Genomic DNA, 20075 nt, shown 5'->3' with positions numbered 1-20075 from the left:
CGCATCCCAGCTTTGAACGGGTATTTTTAAGTTTTCCAGTGAGGCAATATTGGACGTTAAATTATCTACAAGTTCTCGCAAGACGGAATGAGATGCTTTAGTAACTGTACTGGCGTTTATTATCGCAAAAACATGATCTTGTACAATTAATTTCGTTTTTTTGAAACGAACTTCCAAAATTTCCCAAGCCTTAACATAATTTTCCTCTTCAAAACTCAAGGAATCGATGGACCGCAATGCTTCATAGCGTAAACAAGATTTTAAATATTGAAGGGCCTGGAGTTTCGTCAAATGTTTATTTTGATCAATTACGGCTTTAAATGAATTTTCGAAATTTGTCCACTCCTTATAATCGCCTGTGAACGTTTTTAAATTTAGAACCGGCAAGTTTAATGTTGGATTTGAATTTGTGTTTGAATTATTTTGCGTGCTTGAAGATGCAGAAGGCTGAATGCTGCGTGTTTGTCTAGTGTCAATTATGTCTTTTAGGTCTGATACTAAATCCCAATAATTGTTTTCGAATTCAGTTCGTGTTTTAAGATGATCTTCTGTTTTTGAAGTTTTGTCAAGTTGTTCGATTTCGTATTGCAGCTGTTCGAAATCTTTCCTTGCGTCAGTCAGAATTTCTAGCCGCGTTGTAATATGATTTATTTTGCCTGATTGTGCATCAAATGTCGCAACATAAGCTTTAATACGTTCGAGTTTTGAATGAACTACCTCCCGTTGGGCAAGAAAATGCTCCAGTTTAGCCATTTTGAAAAGATTAATGGGCAAGTATCAAAGTTACGAAATGTTTCTAGTAATTGATTAGTATGATTGAAGGAGCGTTGAAATAAATGGAAATAGGTAGGTAAAATTAATGGGCAGACCACTGACCTGGAACCTCTGGTGTGATGGAACAGGATGGGGCCTTTGATGCCGCTTCGATTTGGTGGACCTGGGGGTTGACCTCAGTGTCGCTTCTTGACGATGATGCTTTCGTGCGTCGTTTTCTTAGTTGGATGGAACATTGTTGCTTGTCGATGCTTCTGGTTTACGGACCTGGGGCTCACCTCAGCGTCGCTTTCTAGATTTTAACCCGGAATATCACAAATCCGGCTCGAAGGATCATGTTTGCACTTCAACCGCGTTATTGGGTTGAAGTGGCGTGCTACGTTCTTTGGGTTTCGTATGATTTATATCATTTGGTTTTTTCGTTTATTTTCTGATGTCTCTCTTACATGATACTTTCTTACCATCTAACTTAACAACCAACTTATCTAATCAAAGCAAAAGAAAGAGGGGGTGGCCGTAAGGGCGATCGATGGGGGCGCAGCCGCAACCAAGCGTGAGCCTGAGGCGCGAACAGTACTCTTGCGGAATTCAACAATGTAAAAAAACAAATTGCGTGAATTTTAGGGGTAACTTTGATGTTCATATCTTAGAAATCTGTGCGAACGTCTTGTATGGTCTTTTATAAAAATTAGCCAGATTTTTATTACTAAAACACGAAACAACGACTTTTCCAAACTTAAAAAGAATTTAGCATACTTATGGCCGGTTTCTTGAAGCACATTTAATGATTAATGGTTATCATGATAAAGTTATGTATGTTCCATAAAGCACGAAAATCGTTTGTGAAAGCTTCAATAGTTTTTATGTATCTCATAGCGGTTCTACAAGTTATCTCGTCTACAGGGTCGAGATAAAAATATATTTAACGCCAGCGCATTGCAGCTGAATTCGAATTTTGCGTAGGAAACGTTGGATTATTGTGGTTATGTTATGACAAGTGACAATTTTGTTGTTGTTGTAAATATTTGGTGTCATTTTATTATATAGAAGTATCTTATATGGTAATTGTGAACAATAACATTAGTGCTACACATATATTATACTTAATGCCTACGGCAACAGTAAAACTTGGGTAATAGCAAATTACATTTTTTTATTAGAACACAATATATTTTATTTATTTGTAGTATTAATAATGTACCATCGGTGCCCTTTAAAAACTGGTACAGCAAAAATTTGTTTGCTGTAAATGTTGCTTTACAATTATTGTCAATTTATTTGTCAGCGTCGGTTGATTTGTCAGATCCAGTAAATGTCAGCATGCCGAGACTAAATAACATTCAAAAAGAGACAATCGCAGTGCGATTAAGAGATGGGGTTTCAATTCGTCAAATTAGCAATGAATTAGGTGTGAGTAAGAGTACTGTTTTGCTTGCAAAAAAAAAAATTAATGAGTACGGGAGCATCGTCAGAAAAGCAGGTTCCGCAAGACCGCGAGTTACCACTCCCCAGGACGATCTGCAGCTAACGAATTATCTAAGAGAAAATTCTTTTGAAAGCGTCATATCTGCTAGACAAGCAACTCTTTTTCCGGCATCTTTGAAAACCGCCCGTAAACGAGTGCGTAAAACTGAACTACGGAATCGATGTGCGGCAAACAAAATATTTTTAACGGAAGAAAATAAAGCACAAAAAATACTGTTTGCTCAACAATATGTTAATGAACCGCAAGACATGTGGGACAGAGTAATATTTTCTGATGAAAAAACTTTTCAATCGTGTAATAATGGACACATCAGGGTTTATAGACCTGATGGGATGAGATATAATGAGAGATATGTGCACGACTACAGTAAATCAGGTCGATTTTCCGTTAACGTATGGGGTTGGATTAGTGGCATGAGTCCTGGAGTCTGCCTAATAATAGAAGAACGACTTAATGCGGCTGTTTACCGAAACATTTTGCGAGATGTAATGCTCCCATCGGTGCTACCAGTATTTGATAATGTTGAAAATTTTATATTCCAGCACGTTGGTGTTGATTTACTATTTTAAAATATATTTTTTCAATGTGTTATTGTAGGACAACTGTCCGGTCCACAAAGCTCGGATAGTAAATGAATATTTAGAAGAACAAGGCGTAAATGTTTTACCTTGGGCGGCCAAAAGCCCTGATCTGAACGTTATCGAAAATGTTTGGGCACGTATGAGAAAGGTCATTTATACCAACGATTTTCGTCCAAGAAATGCAGACGAACTTCGTCAGAGTATTGTTCAGTCTTGGGAAAGCATTACTCCCCAATTTACAGCGCACCTAGTTTCTTCTATGCCCCGCCGTCTCCAGAGTGTAATAGACAGCAACGGCGCTATGACCAAATATTAGTTCAGTTCCTTTAAATACTCATAAATGCTTAATTTGTTATTTTTCGAATTACTCTGTGTTTTACAATTATTTATTCAGAAAAACAATTTGACAAGTTGTCATCTAACGTCATGGCAGTTATAACCTAATTTAATAATTCTCACAAAACCCAGGTTAACACGATACAAATTTTCAATTTTTGACACTAATCAGTTGTCAATTCGTACCAGTTTTTAAAGGGCACCGATGGTACACCGACACCAGCTCATCTTCAGATGAAGAAGTAATGGACATAGTGGCATATGTAGAAAGACCAAGATTATTTAGGACAAGGATCGATCCCTTTGAAAAATATAATGAGAAAGAATTTAGGAATAGATATCGTTTAAGCAAAAATACCGTTCAGGTAATCATGAATTTGATAGAAAATGATATAGCATCCATTAGAGTAAGGAACCGGTCATTATCAGCTGCAGTTCAGTTTTTAATAGTATTACGATGCTACAGGTATGAGTCAAATAAAAATTGAAAAATTAGCAGTAAGATATTTCCAGGTTCATTTCAAATATTGGTGGGGGATGATTATGGTGTACATAAGAGTACTGTAAGCAGAACAGTAAAACATTTCTGATAAGATAGCTGCGTTACGACCTCAGTTTGTAAGGATGCCCAACATGAGTGAGCAGACATGAGTAAAAACTGGTTTTTATTTAATAAGAAGGTTTCCTAATGTCATTGACTGCATTGATGGAACTCATGTGCCCATAATCTCTGTGGGAGGAAATAACGCACAATTATTTCGCAACAGAAAAACCTACATTTCTGTTAATGTTCAGGCGGTGTGTGATGCAAATTGGCTAATACGGGATGTCGATGCCTGATGGCCAGGATCTACACATGACAGTACAATGTGGAATGCATCACTTTTAAGTGCCAGAAGTCAAAAAACAGAGAATTCTTACCTGGTTTCTTATTAGGTGATAGCGCCTATGCAGGCACAGAATTTTTGCTGACTCCTGTGTTAAACCTAACTACACCAGAGGAACACAATTACAACACAACTCATATCCAAACGCGAAATTGTATCGAACGCTGTTTTGGTGTTTGGAAAAGACGCTTTGCTTGCTTGAGCTTAGGTTTGCGAACAAAACTTGGAACTACTTTATCAATTGCCACAGCTGTTTTGCACAACATGTTGAACAAGAAATAAATGTCGCTGATAATGCAGGTGGTAATGCAAAAAGAATAGGGTTAATCAATACAGTTTTTAGGTGAATGACACATTTTTAAATAAAAAAAATACATTATGATAATATATCTATTAAAATTGTATCAACTTATTTTACATTATTATGTTCCAACTGTTTTCTCTTAATTGTTAATTCTATTTCAAAAATCTTCACATCATGATCAAGCTGTTGGTTTAATTTTTCTAGTTGCTTCAATTTAATTTTTTCTACTAGGTCAAAATTTTTTTTTTCGCAATTAATTCGTCATCCTTCTGATCCTTGAATTTTTTTTTTTTGCTAAACGGTTTGTGAGAATGTTGATTCATTTCTTCTTTTCAGACATTTTTGAAGTACATTACCGAGCTGGGGTGTTTTCAACCTGAGTACTAAAAGTCGAATCATGACACAGGAAATTACTATGGTTTCCAACCGTCTGATATTCCACATTATCTGTTAATACAACATAGTTTTATTATTAGTCTTTTACATATTTTATTCGTAACTTTTTCATTACCATTAATAGGTGGCGATAGATTCATTGGTGTATCCTCGAATTGATCCAGAGTTTGGATGCTTTGTTCTGAAAAACAATGAAAAAAATAGTTGAACATCCAGAGCTACAATAAGAAAGTGCCTGTCACCTTTTTCATTAATTAAGATTTCTACTAATAAGGCCCCCTCAGAACACAACACATTTTTATTGCTTTTAGCCTGGTTTTCAAGGTAATTTGTGAAAAGAAAATTTTTAAAGAATTTGCCCGGTTTTTCGAAGTCACCCTTTTTTTAAAAAGTCAAAATTTTATAAAATAAGTTTCGGCCAAAAAAAGTACTATTTAAAAACACTTAAAATCCCCTTTTTACCTTGTTTTTTTTCTGTTGGGCTACTTCAGAACAAAAATGTATTGGGCCACATGCCCTTCAGAACACTTTGTGTTTTTAGTCATTTTGTCCTAATTTTAAAGGTATATTTAAAAAGCAGATATTCTCATCTCAAACTCATCTAGATAACCTTTTTAAACGAAAATTGATAGATTTTTGAGAAATTTGCCCTGTTTTTCCAAACGTACCCTTTCAAAAAAGAAAAATTTTAAGAAATATATCTTGTTTTATAAAGCGTGAATACGGTTTTGTCCAAACAAATTTCTCTTTAAAAAATACTTAAAATTAGGAATTTTACCTTGTGTTAAAGACTTTTTCCTGTTAGGCCCCCTCAGCACACATCATTTTTTTGGCAAATATACTATGTTGTACTTAATTTTAAGTTAAAATTTTAAGAAAGCTACCCTGTTTTTCTGTCGGGCCATTTCAGCACAAAAATGAATACGGTTTCAGGCAAACAAATTCACCTTTGGAAACACTTAAAATTCGCCTTTTGCCTTGTTATTTTTTTGGTGGGTCACTTTTTGTTGGGCGATACGTTTGTTATTGCGATTCCTCTATAATAATAATAAAATATTATCTAGTACTTATTTTTTTTTATTCTGAGCTTAATTTTGACGAAAAAACAGTTGTTATGGATGATGCTGGACTCTTTGGGAGAGATGGTGTCCCCGAAGATGCTGGCGAGGGACATGGTGCTTCAATCCCTGTCGTGTAACTGTAAAAACAATACAGTTTGTATTGTATCGTGTGGGTTATACAATATACAAACGCAAGATGTTATTTTTAATATTATAATGCTACTTTAAATTCACATCTATTTTTTTAATAAATACTTTTTTCCTTGTGGCCTTTTAAACAACTTTAAGACTGTTATAAATTAAATAGTAGAGAAATTTTTCTTACTTAACACTTCTGCAAAATGCCTCCATTGCTTCTGGAGACCCAAACTTTAGGATCACAAGTTTCTTATTTCTAAGTTGAACGCGTAATTGGTCTCCATCTATGCAGCTAATCACAATTATTTCATCCTTATAGTAAAATCCATCGTAAATCGCATTGAACGAGTTAAACGCGACGGCAGTTTTTAGAATCGACATCCATACATCCGTCTCTGGAAAACCATCGAACCTGATCGTGAGATTTTTGAACACACTCATCTCGGCCACTCGTTGTTTTAGTCTGACCATCTATATATATATACAGGGTGGCCCATCTAAGACTTTCGGGCTCAATATCTTTGTCATTTATGAACGGATTTTAAAAAATTTTTAAATATAATTTCTTGAATAGGTAAGGATGATGTGACATTACCAGCGTCATCCTTGTCTTAAAAATGTTAATTTTACTTGTCTTATTTTAAATTTTAATTAGTTAAGATTTATGTCATTTTATAAAACATCAATAATTATCCGAGTGTGCCAAAACTTAACCGTCTAGCTAGTCAAGTTGCCGAGAAAAAGAGAAAAAAGACCCTCAACATTTCCAAAAGATGCAAAATCATAGTCGGCTATGAAAAAAATAATTTCCCACGCCCAATTTTGGACATCCCTGCGTTCGGTCTGTCAATAATCGCTGACGTCAGTGACGTTCTTGACATTTGTAATATTTCTCATTTGAGGTTATGTTTACTTTTGAGCATGATGATGAAAATCATTGATTTAAACTTGCGCAGAACGATTTATCTCGATCTTTTGAAATTGGAAACTAATCACAATGTATCAGACAACGTTTTGGTGCAAAAAATGCGTAGGCACAAGGAAATGTGAGTAAAAAAACTTGTTGAAAGTTGGTTATCACCAGAAAAATGATTGCAGATTGGTTTGCTATGAGGTGCAACTAGAATTCACGACTTCTTTAGAAATGTCACTGGTTTATTGGAAATGGAAATTCAGTGACACGTATGCAGTGAAGCGATTTGACTCATTTATGATTGCATTTACGTTAAAACAGTTATTTCAATTATGATGGAGACAGAATTAGCTGATTTCATCCTTTTTCGGCAAACTTCTTTACCGCGCCTATAAAATGTATGGTACTAGATACTTTTAACATTTTTCTTTTGTTTAATAATGTCATTAATCCAAAGTAGATTAAGCTCGAAGCTCCAATATGTGAACTGCCGTAGTCAAGAAGTCAAAATTGGTTCACAATACGTATGAAATCTAGGACGTAGTGCTGCTATCGAAAAATGCTGGTGCAGTCGGTATAGTTGGTATGCAAAAGTAACGAAGAATGCTGTATCGTTGAGTGGCTTAGAACCTACAGGAGCAACGGCAAAGACAAGCTTACCCATGTCAAAACGGAATTTTGTGGTATTTAGTGGCTATGCGACTAATAAATTCGTATGTTTCAATTATGATTTGTAGAAACAAAGTCGAATCGACAAATGTAGGCACAATTCTGCACACTTTCAAGACCGCCATGCTAAAAGGTGTTATCAAGAAAGTTTTTTCAAGTCCAAATTGGTCGTACAGTACCATTAATATTCCGTTTCGAAAGATTAGCAAATGAAACTTTGAATAGGAAACCAACTAATGATACCAAGACGTATAAGTAATATAGAAATCAGATACATGTACTTACCGACAACTAAGCGGTTTTGGATCACCAAAAACGCATAATAGTGAGTTACATTTTCTAAGGTCATTGCAAATTGTAGGAACACTGTTTACATCTGATATTTCAGATTCGTGTTTTCGAACTGAATATGGTGCATGATGTTGCGACTTGTATTTGTTGCTTCAACAAACCTTGCGAACTACCTAATGATCTAGGACCACTATACCCCCTCTATTATCATATAAAAAATGTGCTTGCACGGTATCAAGACAATTTCTCACTAAGAAAGAATAACGAGTCAAAGAAGTAGTGCAAGAAAAAAATGAAACAAAATGACAATGAACATCATTTATAACTGCGTTCTAATGAAAATTGCACACATGATATTTCTAACAAAGTATCGTCGGTCGACTCTTTCAATGGGATAATTCTTTAAACAACCAATTAATAACTTGGACGAGTGAAAAAAGACGAACAAGACTGAAAGCAACACACTGAAAATGATGCAGTACTTCAACACGGACTGTTACTTTCAATATTGAACCTGTTTTTTCTCAATGAACCGCCAAAAGATGAAAACATGTAAAGGACTCTTATTGACACCCTATCGTACCCTGCTGCAAGCATTAAGAACGATTGCAGAACGTTCTGGACGGTGTTGTTGACCACCATGAACGACTATGCCACTTGGATTCTTCTAACATGGGTGGATATGTTTGACGGACAGTAACCAAGCTGCTAAAAGTGCAAAACCCTGCTTGTTGATGAATTCGATGAAGAGTCGCCGCAACATTACATGGTAAGTGTTCAGCGAAGGAAAATGACTAGTATCATCGAAGCAATTGTTCCAGTTGAAAGCGACAAGCGATTTGCTCGGACCAAGGGGCTTCAAATTCATTCTTCGCCATCACAGAACATATCCAAAAACTTATGCTGCCCCTAATTGTTTGTGTCCATTTCGTTACAAGAAAGTTCAAGAAATGAGTTGCTAGTAAAAAAAAGCCAAATCTCATCGCATCGCCAACAAGCAAAATGGCAGTGACCAAACGCTTACAATATTCCAGCATTATTTGCACTTGTTATAAATGTCCAAAGTACAGAGACATGTTGTAACAGTGTAAATATCTGATACATTTGTAAATTTTTGTACATTCGTTCATTACTATTGTAGAAAATATGGTGTTACATTGCTATAATTGTCACTGGTATAGTTTATTCACTGTTAAAACTTTGTACCTTACAATAAAATACCTTGTAACAAATTATTTGTTAATCAAAGTAAAGTATTGTGATCATCTAATTCTGTCTCCATCATAAATGAGAGTACTGTTTTAACGCAAATGCAATCATAAATGAGTCAAATCGCTTCACTGCATACGTGTCACTGAATTTCCATTTCCAATAAACCTGTGACAGTGCTAAAGAAGTCGTGAATACTAGTTGCACCTCATAACGAACCATTCTGCAATCATTTTTCTGGACGACCAACTTTCAACAAGTTTTTCGCTCACATTTCCTTGTGCCTATGAAATTTTTGCACCAAAACGCTGTCTGATGCATTGTGATTAGTTTTCAATTTCAAAAGATCGGGATAAATCGTTCTGCGCAAGTTTAAATGAATGATATTCATCATCATGCTTAAAAGTAAACATAACCTCGAACGAGAAATATCACAAATGTCGAGAAACGATGCTCGGTTCAATGCATTGTGATTAGTTACTAAAAGATCGAGATAAAAAATCGTGAATGTGCATGTTTAAATCAATAGTCCTCATCATAATGCTCAAAAATAAACATAACCTCAAATGAATGTCACAAATGTCATGAATGACACGGATTCATCAACAAGTCAGGGATGTCCAAAATCTAAACTCGCTGTAGAAGTCAATTGTTTCATAGCCGACTATCAGTTAGTATCTTTTGGAAATGTTGAGGTCCTTTTTTGTCTTTTTCTCGGCAACTTGACTTGCTAGACGGTTGATTTTTGGCACACGCGTATAATTATTGCTGTTTTATAAAATGACATAACTTTTAACTAATTAAAATTTAAACTAAGACAAGTAAAATTAACATTTTTAAGACAAGGATGACGCTGGTAATGTCATATCATCCTTACCTATTCAAGAAATTATATTTTAAATTTTGGAAAAATCCGTTCATAAATAACAAAGATATTGAGCCCGAAAGTCTTAGATGGGCCACCCTGTATATCGGGCGGAATGAGAATGTGCGGGTAGCTTTTGCTACCCTTATATTCTAATCGGAATGCCTGTGAGAGAACAGAGGGTTCTTTCTCAGTGATTCAAAACTTCACCTAGTGGAATTTGACTACTTCGCAGAAGAAGCCGATTCCCAGCAGGCGGGTTTTGTTTTTCGCGACGCGGACGCGGGGAAAAAACAAGGTCTGCGGGTTACCATGCAAAGCAGGGGAGAGACTTCTGTGGGAGGCGGTGCTCAGAGAAGCTGAGGACTGACTTTCACAGTGTCTTGGCGTGCGTTAGAAACTAACATGCAAGAAAATTTGCGCAAAGCGCAAGACGAAAAGGTACGCTCAAACCAAATTGGGGGGCTCGTCGGAAGGTGCGGTGGTGTGGATTTCTTCTCCCATCACCTTCTAAGCAGCGCCATCTTGGGCCGCTTGCATCTGGGGGGAAGTCTGACCATCTATTCGAAAGAAAACAGATTTTACTAAAAACATTAACAAGAAAGGAACGTACCCTGCTTTTTTGTTTTATAAGAAAAACTCTTCCCCACTGCACACGTGAACAACCAACAGCGTATAGCGCATAGGTTATGCTCAGCACGGGGCGGTCACTTTATAGGCCCTTGTTGGCGGACTCTGTGTTTTTGTCACATAAGTTGTGAAGCTTTGATACTGAAGAAGTACAGATTCCTAATCGAATTAAATTGACGAGGAAACACGTAATTCCAAGAGAGAAACAAATACAATGTTTATGTTTGGTCAACCGAAAGTTTAACACGTGTTGCGTTGAACTTTGAGTTTTCTTCAATTGTAATCAATTGTAGTGTTGAGTTTTATGAAAAAGCTTGAAGTTACATTGTTCTTCTTGTTTGGATTTATTAAATAGTTGGTTCAGCAATGACGATATTCATTACCAAGCTGAAACTGGTGAGTTCCATTAATCTTTTGCTTATAAAAGTTATATTTATTTATTTATTTGTAGAATTATCTACACTGGGGTCTAATAAAGAGACTAGCTGTTCTAACATTTCACCAGAGATGCACCAACTTGCAATTCTTCAGAGAAATTACTTGGTAAGTTACCATTTCACACCAAATTGGCAGTATTTCATGTTTTAAATTGTTATAGATGACCTATGAAAATTCAACAGCCAGAATTATCATCAGCTGACATTTAAACACAATTTAAACTTCTGAAAGAATTTACTACACGATTACAGTGAGGAGAGTCAAAAGTCAGTTCTTTCCAAGTGAAGAAGTTAATTTTGCGTCTGCAATAGTCAAAAATGAACATCCGCATTCTAAAAAAAAAGTATGCAATTTCTTTTATTCTTTGACTATTTTTGTTACATGTATGGAACATGTCTTAATAAAAATGTTTTAACGAAAATTGTTTTTATTAAAATTCAAATTTATAAACCAGTAAAAAAAATGCCTATAACGGTTTGTGTCTTCAATAAAGCGCTGGTTTGGGCCTAAACTTTTGTGCTTGTGTGACATTTTTATAGAGGTCGCTACCTTATGTTGAGGTAGGCGGATTTCCGAACATTTACTGTAGAGTGGGCTATCTATATATTCTTTCATCTAAGATGCTCAGGGTCTGTCAGCTCGGGCTAAAAACATGGTATCATGTAGTAATTATGAAGATTAAGAGAGGGCGCTTTATGGGGAAATGCAAATTTTTTTGCAGTTGCCAGTTTGCAAAAATAATCTGTTAACTGTAGTTCGAGCGTTTGAATGATAGATAGAAAAGTCACTAAATCAAAAAAAAGTGTACCATACGCGCGAAATTTAAAATAACAAAATAACCCCAGTTACTGACAACCCTGTCCACCCATTTCGCGTGAATTTAGTGTTTTTAGTGTATTTTGTAGCATAATTTGCTACCAACCTATATGTCAACTGTTGAAATCTCCCAATCTCTAACAGGATATACCATTGGGAGCGCGCATAAACGCCGGTGGCGCCCTCGTCCGGCAAAACTGTTCTCGTTTTACATATACACAAGATTATTTTTGTACAGGTTAAAGTTGTTTACAACCCAACAGTGTTGTATTTAAACAACAAATAGTTAAATTCGTACAATGCAGCCAACGAAAAAAGGCTCCGGATGTGTACAAATGTTGCATAGTGTAATGTCACAACAATTATTCAAATACCGATAAAAACACAACATTTTATAGTTTTCCGTACAGACCACATGAACAAAACCGGCGAAAACAATGGATAAATGCCGTTAAGAGAAATACGTAAGAGAAATTTTGAAAAGACCAGTTCAACTAACTTCAATAATTGTTAATATTTATAGGTTTAACAGCAAATGCGCTTGGGAATCCAAACCCTATTCGAGAATTTGCAGTCAGCATAGTAATGTAATGATTAATGTTCCAAAATTTGTAAATTCAAGTACTCAATTCAAATCTAATGATATTGAAAAATAGTTTTTATTTGAATGTGAATATTATGGTAATAATGAAATTGCAACATCATGCAACATACCTGTAAATAATTCAAATTTCAAAAGTTACGTAAATAAATGCATTGGTCTAAATAAGGAAGAAGATGTATGTGCAGGCTGTCATGGTTTTTCTTCTACAAAAACTGATGAACAGATAACTAACTTGAAATGTTTACACATATTTTGTCATTACTAAGTGGAAATAACAAAATTTGTCTTAAAGATAAGTTATTAATATTTTTAATGAAAACGAAACTTGGAGTTTCCTATTCTGCAGTAGAAGTGTTGTTTGGAGTTCATATACTATTCAAAGAATACTCATCGCACTATTGGAGAAACTAGCACAGAAGATAAAAAATTATGTTTTTTGGCCTAGCAGAGGAATTGTGTCAAGAACAATGCCAGAAGTTTTTAAAATCAAACAGCCCAATTGTGGTGTTATCATTGACTGTTCAGAAATACGAATTCAACAACCAGGAACTGTAGATCTTTGCACTTATATCGTGTGATCACGGTATAAGAAGATAGGTAGACCGACAACCGGCCTCGCATGTGTAATCGAATGGGCTCGTTCCCAGTTCGCTATGAGCAGTGGCTGCTGAGAGTGAAAGCAACTACCTTTTTCGTTGCATCTTTATCTTACTCATGGACATATACAGATGTACGCGCGCATTTATTTTATCTCCGTACGAGTGTAACAAGGACATTCCTCGTTTTAACTCCCTCCAAATACTTTCTCAGGTTGTCTCTCTTGTTGCTCGTACCGGGACCGCATCTGATGGCTTCGCTGGTCTACCTATCTTCTTATACCGTGCGTGTGATTCATTAAATTTCCATTCTGGGTAGGCCGTGTATTTTGGACGTGCGTTGACTTTTTGTTCGATAACTAGCAAATCTCGCAAATATTAAGTCGAAACTACTGTAATGGTGTTAGTTACGACATGAATTTTTTTCTCAAAGCCAACTGCGAATGGAAATTTAATGAATCACACAATACTTATTCACATTACAAAGGCACTTTTACTGTCAAATTTTTAATTATATAATATATATAACTCCATGTGAATTCATATTATTTATATCTGATTGTTATGTTCTAGTGATTGTTTAATAACTAACTCTTGCGGAATCCTAGAACTTTTGGAAAAAAAGCCGTTCTTTGTTAACCTACAACATACCTTCTTTAGAATGTCAGTAACCAAAAAATGTTGTAACAAACCTCAAGTTCCTTTATAAGTGAAAATTCTGAGAAAGGTCGCTCTAAAACGTTAAGGACGTGACCGGCTCGAACCAATGCCTTTCCCTTTTCTTCGGTCGTAGATGTTCGGTGAATAAACGTAACAGTTTCAGATCCAAAATGAAGTTCGATTTCCATACCTTGTAACGTTTCTAAAATGAGAACAAGGTCATTTATTAAGATTTTTATGAATTAGGGGATAAACGCGAGACACCGCTGGTATGGGAGGCGATTTAGGAGTCCCATAAATGCCTGGGTACTTTTCCACCGTTGACACGACAACATCAGTGTTCAACCTAAAATGAATAATAGTCTAGTAAGTCTCCACAGTTCAAAACTTACTATTATCGCGTTTATCTTTTTTATCTTTTCTTCGGCCCCAATCCTAGGGGAAGTTGGATCAAGCCTTTGCCCCAAAAATTTCGTGTGTTCGCCAGGAAGGGGTTGGTGAGGCGCAGACCACCCCTGAGCGTTTCAGACTGTCCCTCTGGAAGGTGTTGGCACCCTTCCAGTGAATTTCAGAGCCCACGTTCCTTCTTGTATCGTCGCACCGAACCCAGGGCGACTCGGTGTGGTTTAAAGCCCCTTTATGTTGTCCAGTCCAGGAATTCGTCATGACTGGTTCCCGTACCTTTCTCCAAATCCCTACAACAACCATTTTAGTTTTCAAGATCAACCCTCTCGCGACTACTATGTTAGATAACAGTATCAATTACCAACCTACGTTTATTGCGGACATTCACCAACAACAACAAACTAACATAACCTGTCAATCACGACTCTTTGACAAGTGCGACATTGAGAGCGCCCGCGGTACTCGCGCAGAGGTCGGAATCTTCTTATCATCCCCGAAATCACAGGTAGTGCCACCTACGATTCCTCGTGGTATTTTAACTCTCTTTTCCGTTTTGGGCTTCGAAGGAAGCAGACGTAGTATCTTACCTTAAAGTACCGTATCTTTACCGTCTAAGCACTTCCTAGTACTGTTTGAAGTCCCGTATTTGCGGTTAAGAACCCCAGAACCGCATTAGGTATCGTTCACCCTCAGAGAGGTAATATTTCACGTTTTTTCTTGACGATACTAATTTAGAAAATTAGGGTCGCACGGACGCCTACAACTCTCGCACGAACGACTACCCGATTCTCGCCGGTACACCTACAACACCCTTGCCCGTCGCCTTGAGTCCCCGATCGACCTCGTGGAGTAGCCGAGACTTTCTCGCCCGCTAACAACCACCCCGAGCGGCCACATACAGCCCGGACCAGACGACCGAGGCACCTGGAGCGTTCCCGACGGCGATAAGTACCTTTTTTGCGATATTATTGTTTCATTGCGTCACCGCCTGAGTCGTACTATCGACGTCGCCGACAGCGTGCTTTTATCGACTCCATCGAGAGTCTCGCTTGCCTGTAATCTGATTTAATTTATTTCTTGAGTCCAATTTAACTGATCATTATTATTTTTAATATTTAACCTTTTTTAACATAGTCATTCTGTAAACCAATCACAGCTGTGACACGGTATCGAACCTGTCATTTAAATTTAACTAACCAACATCACCTCAATTTTCACCAATTGTTAATTTCATAATTTTTATTAAAGCCTAATTTATTAAACCATTTATTTTACTTCCGCGTAGCATTGAGCGACTTGGCTACTTTTAAATCAACTAAGTTCTTGGCGCCCAGACTCTCTGACCCACGACACCAGCTCACCAAAAGCTATAAGAGCACCGGTGCGGTGTCACCTACCGACCTTTTTTTTGAAAGGTGTGACACAAGATTTTGGCGCCCAACGTGGGGCCCGATTTAACTTAATTTTTTTGTCAGGCAAGTAGGCCTAGTTTTCGTTAAGTCAAGTATCTATTTTCAGTATTTTTTTAAATAATAGAATCAGTAACAGGCTTTACACGAACATGGATGTAATAATGATTGTACCGGAATATCTGTCGGAGGCGGAGGTTAACTATGAACTTCTAATTCGGCGAATTAAGACTAAACGTCCTATTGAGGAAAAAAGGCGCTTGTTAGAACATGAACTGTTTAAGGAGAGGTCAAATCCAGTTCATTTCTCTACAAAATATCTTATCTTTGAGTCAGACATTCGCGAAATTTCCTCCACTTTGGAATCGGTAACGACCCTCATCCTTGAATTCGGTTCAGGACCGCCGGGTGACTCCTTGTGCCGCCGGATTACCTCGAGACTGAATCATGTTCGCGAGCGAATTTTGCGAGTACCCATTCCGGTTGAGAATAAAGATGCAGCCCTCGAACAACGTGACGAACTGTATGCTACCGCTCTCAAACTCGAAGCAGACCTTCGAGATAGTCTCTTGTTGTCGCCAGCGACTCTTGTGAATCCGTTGCGTCCGTGGTTTAACTCTACGACGATGTCTTTTACCGATGCCGCTAAACTCCCTTCAACTAAATCGGTTCCCGCTTTTAAATGGGGAATTTCTTACTCCGGTATGCCGCGAGATAACTTAATCTCTTTCCTAGAGCGTGTTGAAGAGTTGGCTCCTGCTAGAGGATTCAGCGAAGCGGAATTATTCGCGTCTGCGGTAGATTTCTTTGACGGACCTGCCTTACAGTGGTATCGCAAGTGGAAATCGTCTTTTACCAATTGGAAGTCCCTCAAGGAGGCCTTAAAAAAAGATTTTCTTCCTAGCGATTATGACGAACTTTTGTGGGCTGAAATACGCCAAAGACAACAACACCCGGACGAGCCAGTTTGCATTTTTGCTGCCGTGATGGAAACTCTGTTTAACCGTCTTATTGAACCTGCTTCCGAAACTATTAAAATTAAGACTTTGCTTAAGTTAGTTCGACCCGAATATGTAACGCCTCTAGCTCTTCAAGAAATCCCGAGCGTAGACGAACTAATTTCCTTATGTAAAAGACTGGAGAAGTCATTTGATCTCAGATCTTCGGGAACAAAACAAAAATACCGACTAATAGAGCCTCAGTTGTTGTCTTTAGAAGCACACCCGGAAAATCTCGTACCGTCAACATCAAGTCCCTCCTCTAAAAATAAACAAACTGCAAAAAAGGTCCCCAATTCGTCTCCGGGAAACAAAGTGACCAAATGCTTTAATTGCGGAGGTACCAACCACTTTTACGCCAGCTGTACCTTACCTAGGAAACGTTTTTGTTATCGTTGTGGTACCCCCGACGTTACCGTATCTAGTTGTCCTGCGTGCAAGTCAAAAAACTAAGCATGGGTGCGATCCCCAGGGCTCGCACCAAAGTTAAAACATCTCCTACTGACTGGACTTCCTGGTTAGAACGCGTGCGGAAATTTTGTAAACCCGGCATAAAGTCAACTTCAGTAAACACAGTCTTTTTGCAGCCTTTAAGAGATAATCGACCTCATGTCAAAATTTCGATAAGCAGTAAGCTTATGACTTGTCTTCTCGATTCCGGTGCCTCTAAGTCAATTATCGGCGCGAAAGGACTTTGGTTATTGAAACGTCTCCAACCTTCCCAGACGAAATCACAATTTCAACTTGCTCGAACCGCGGACGGAACCGTGCATAGTATCGATTCAGAGGTTGAAGTGGAAGTGTCTTTTTCGAGTGTAACTAAATTGATGACTTTTCTCGTAATACCGTCCCTTCAACACTCCATACCGAGTTTTTCACGCTCAAGGTATTATCTAGCCTCATGCTACAGACTAAATTGCGAACAGTCCTCGACAACCCCCAATTTTGACCCCTACCAATTGTGACCCCTACCGATTTTGACAGTTTCCAAAAAAAAAACGGAAACTACTGATTTTGACCCTCCCGAGGCGTATGGTACGCGCAGATACCGACACTGTTTTGCTTTTAATTGTCACATGACACAGATGTAACGACCTTTAAGACGCGGATTTACGGAAATTTTACCGGATTAATAGATTGGTTACAAAGAGTTGATTATTGTAGAGCTTTTCTCTTCCTGACGACAGATTATTTTAAGAAAAAGACTTCATCTTTTTCTTCTTTTTTGGAAGGGGGCAGTGTAACGTTTCTAAAATGAGAACAAGGTCATTTATTAAGATTTTTATGAATTAGGGGATAAACGCGAGACACCGCTGGTATGGGAGGCGATTTAGGAGTCCCATAAATGCCTGGGTACTTTTCCACCGTTGACACAACAACATCAGTGTTCAACCTAAAATGAATAATAGTCTAGTAAGTCTCCACAGTTCAAAACTTACTATTATCGCGTTTATCTTTTTTATCTTTTCTTCGGCTCCAATCCTAGGGGAAGTTGGATCAAGCCTTTGCCCCAAAAATTTCGTGTGTTCGCCAGGAAGGGGTTGGTGAGGCGCAGACCACCCCTGAGCGTTTCAGACTGTCCCTCTGGAAGGTGTTGGCACCCTTCCAGTGAATTTCAGAGCCCACGTTCCTTCTTGTATCGTCGCACCGAACCCAGGGCGACTCGGTGTGGTTTAAAGCCCCTTTATGTTGTCCAGTCCAGGAATTCGTCATGACTGGTTCCCGTACCTTTCTCTAAATCCCTACAACAACCATTTTAGTTTTCAAGATCAACCCTCTCGCGACTACTATGTTAGATAACAGTATCACTTACCAACCTACGTTTATTGCGGACATTCACCAACAACAACAAACTAACATAACCTGTCAATCACGACTCTTTGACAAGTGCGACATTGAGAGCGCCCGCGGTACTCGCGCAGAGGTCGGAATCTTCTTATCATCCCCGAAATCACAGGTAGTGCCACCTACGATTCCTCGTGGTATTTTAACTCTCTTTTCCGTTTTGGGCTTCGAAGGAAGCAGACGTAGTATCTTACCTTAAAGTACCGTATCTTTACCGTCTAAGCACTTCCTAGTACTGTTTGAAGTCCCGTATTTGCGGTTAAGAACCCCAGAACCGCATTAGGTATCGTTCACCCTCAGAGAGGTAATATTTCACGTTTTTTCTTGACGATACTAATTTAGAAAATTAGGGTCGCACGGACGCCTACAACTCTCGCACGAACGACTACCCGATTCTCGCCGGTACGCCTACAACACCCTTGCCCGTCGCCTTGAGTCCCCGATCGACCTCGTGGAGTAGCCGAGACTTTCTCGCCCGCTAACAACCACCCCGAGCGGCCACATACAGCCCGGACCAGACGACCGAGGCACCTGGAGCGTTCCCGACGGCGATAAGTACCTTTTTTGCGATATTATTGTTTCATTGCGTCACCGCCTGAGTCGTACTATCGACGTCGCCGACAGCGTGCTTTTATCGACTCCATCGAGAGTCTCGCTTGCCTGTAATCTGATTTAATTTATTTCTTGAGTCCAATTTAACTGATCATTATTATTTTTAATATTTAACCTTTTTTAACATAGTCATTCTGTAAACCAATCACAGCTGTGACACGGTATCGAACCTGTCATTTAAATTTAACTAACCAACATCACCTCAATTTTCACCAATTGTTAATTTCATAATTTTTATTAAAGCCTAATTTATTAAACCATTTATTTTACTTCCGCGTAGCATTGAGCGACTTGGCTACTTTTAAATCAACTAAGTTCTTGGCGCCCAGACTCTCTGACCCACGACACCAGCTCACCAAAGGCTATAAGAGCACCGGTGCGGTGTCACCTACCGACCTTTTTTTTGAAAGGTGTGACAACCTAATAAATATCTAAAACACTACTTAAAGACAAAACACACAATCACAAAAACTTTACAATCGTACACCTTCAACCTTCACCATTAACTAAAAATTACACTTTTAAGGCGTCGCGACGCCAAAACTAGCAGTGATAAAAAACAAATTTTTGCGTCAGCTTGTAGAGCTTTGTCAACTGTGAGCGTATGCAAATTTTCAAAATTGTAGCTTTAAAATTAAAGACGATTTTGGGGGTGGACACAAGTGTTGCCGGACCCTGTATAAAAAAAAAATCCTGGCCTCATGAAGCTTGGCTGATTCATCCAACTCTTTCAATTTATCCACAAGTTTTTAATCAATTTCAAAACTATGGTTTGTTAAAGTAATAAATTTTTTCAATTACATAATATAATAAATCATACATTATTAATTAACAACGAAAACAATTAAAATCCAAACGGTATTGTATCAAAGTTTTCTAGAATAACTCTCTTGTCATAGACAAAACCAAATTTTTTTGTTTCTATTTTATTTAAAAGTTCTTTAGTTTTGGTATCTCTGGTAATTCGATTATATTGTGTACTGATTTTTCTGTCTTTGTTCGTTTTTGACTCTGGACCAGCTCTGTTGGACTTTTCTAAAATATTATTTATACTATCGGAATTAATCTTTTTGGACGTTTCACAGTTTAATGTGAATCTTTTAATTTTGCAAACAACTTTACCTGTATTAGTTTTATAACAATAACTTTTTG

At 37.7% G+C, this 20075-nt stretch overlaps 2 protein-coding genes and 1 long non-coding RNA gene across 3 annotated transcripts; 2 read left to right on the top strand and 1 right to left on the bottom strand.

Moving 5' to 3' along the window:
• Positions 1-3181: 3181 nt before the first annotated feature.
• On the top strand, positions 3182-4017 carry LOC148166841 (uncharacterized). Its single transcript, XM_088048381.1, has 5 exons — positions 3182-3270; positions 3350-3584; positions 3628-3735; positions 3801-3814; positions 3858-4017. The coding sequence occupies exons 1-5, from the start codon at positions 3182-3184 to the stop codon at positions 4015-4017; spliced, it is 606 nt and encodes a 201-aa protein (XP_087904507.1).
• A 1664-nt stretch (positions 4018-5681) lies between these two features.
• On the top strand, positions 5682-7532 carry LOC148166840 (uncharacterized). The gene is made up of 7 exons (XM_088048380.1): positions 5682-5782; positions 5852-6023; positions 6136-6208; positions 6256-6293; positions 6336-6424; positions 6662-7009; positions 7062-7532. Exons 1-7 carry the CDS (start codon positions 5682-5684, stop codon positions 7210-7212), a joined length of 972 nt encoding a protein of 323 aa, XP_087904506.1. The 3' UTR covers positions 7213-7532.
• A 6319-nt stretch (positions 7533-13851) lies between these two features.
• LOC148166839 (uncharacterized) lies at positions 13852-14335 on the bottom strand. The gene is made up of 2 exons (XR_015770929.1): positions 14047-14335; positions 13852-14000 (listed from the first exon to the last, which is right to left on the bottom strand). It is a non-coding gene; the product is annotated as an uncharacterized LOC148166839 (long non-coding RNA).
• Between the last annotated feature and the right edge of the window lie 5740 nt (positions 14336-20075).

Source organism: Gnatocerus cornutus, unplaced genomic scaffold, assembly GCF_029298725.1.
Source record: "Gnatocerus cornutus isolate USDA-ARS CGAHR unplaced genomic scaffold, icGnaCorn1.1 Chromosome12, whole genome shotgun sequence".
Classification (NCBI taxonomy): Eukaryota; Metazoa; Arthropoda; class Insecta; order Coleoptera; family Tenebrionidae; genus Gnatocerus; species Gnatocerus cornutus.
Note: the sequence above shows the minus strand (reverse complement) of the source record. Positions and strands in the feature narration are given on the sequence as shown.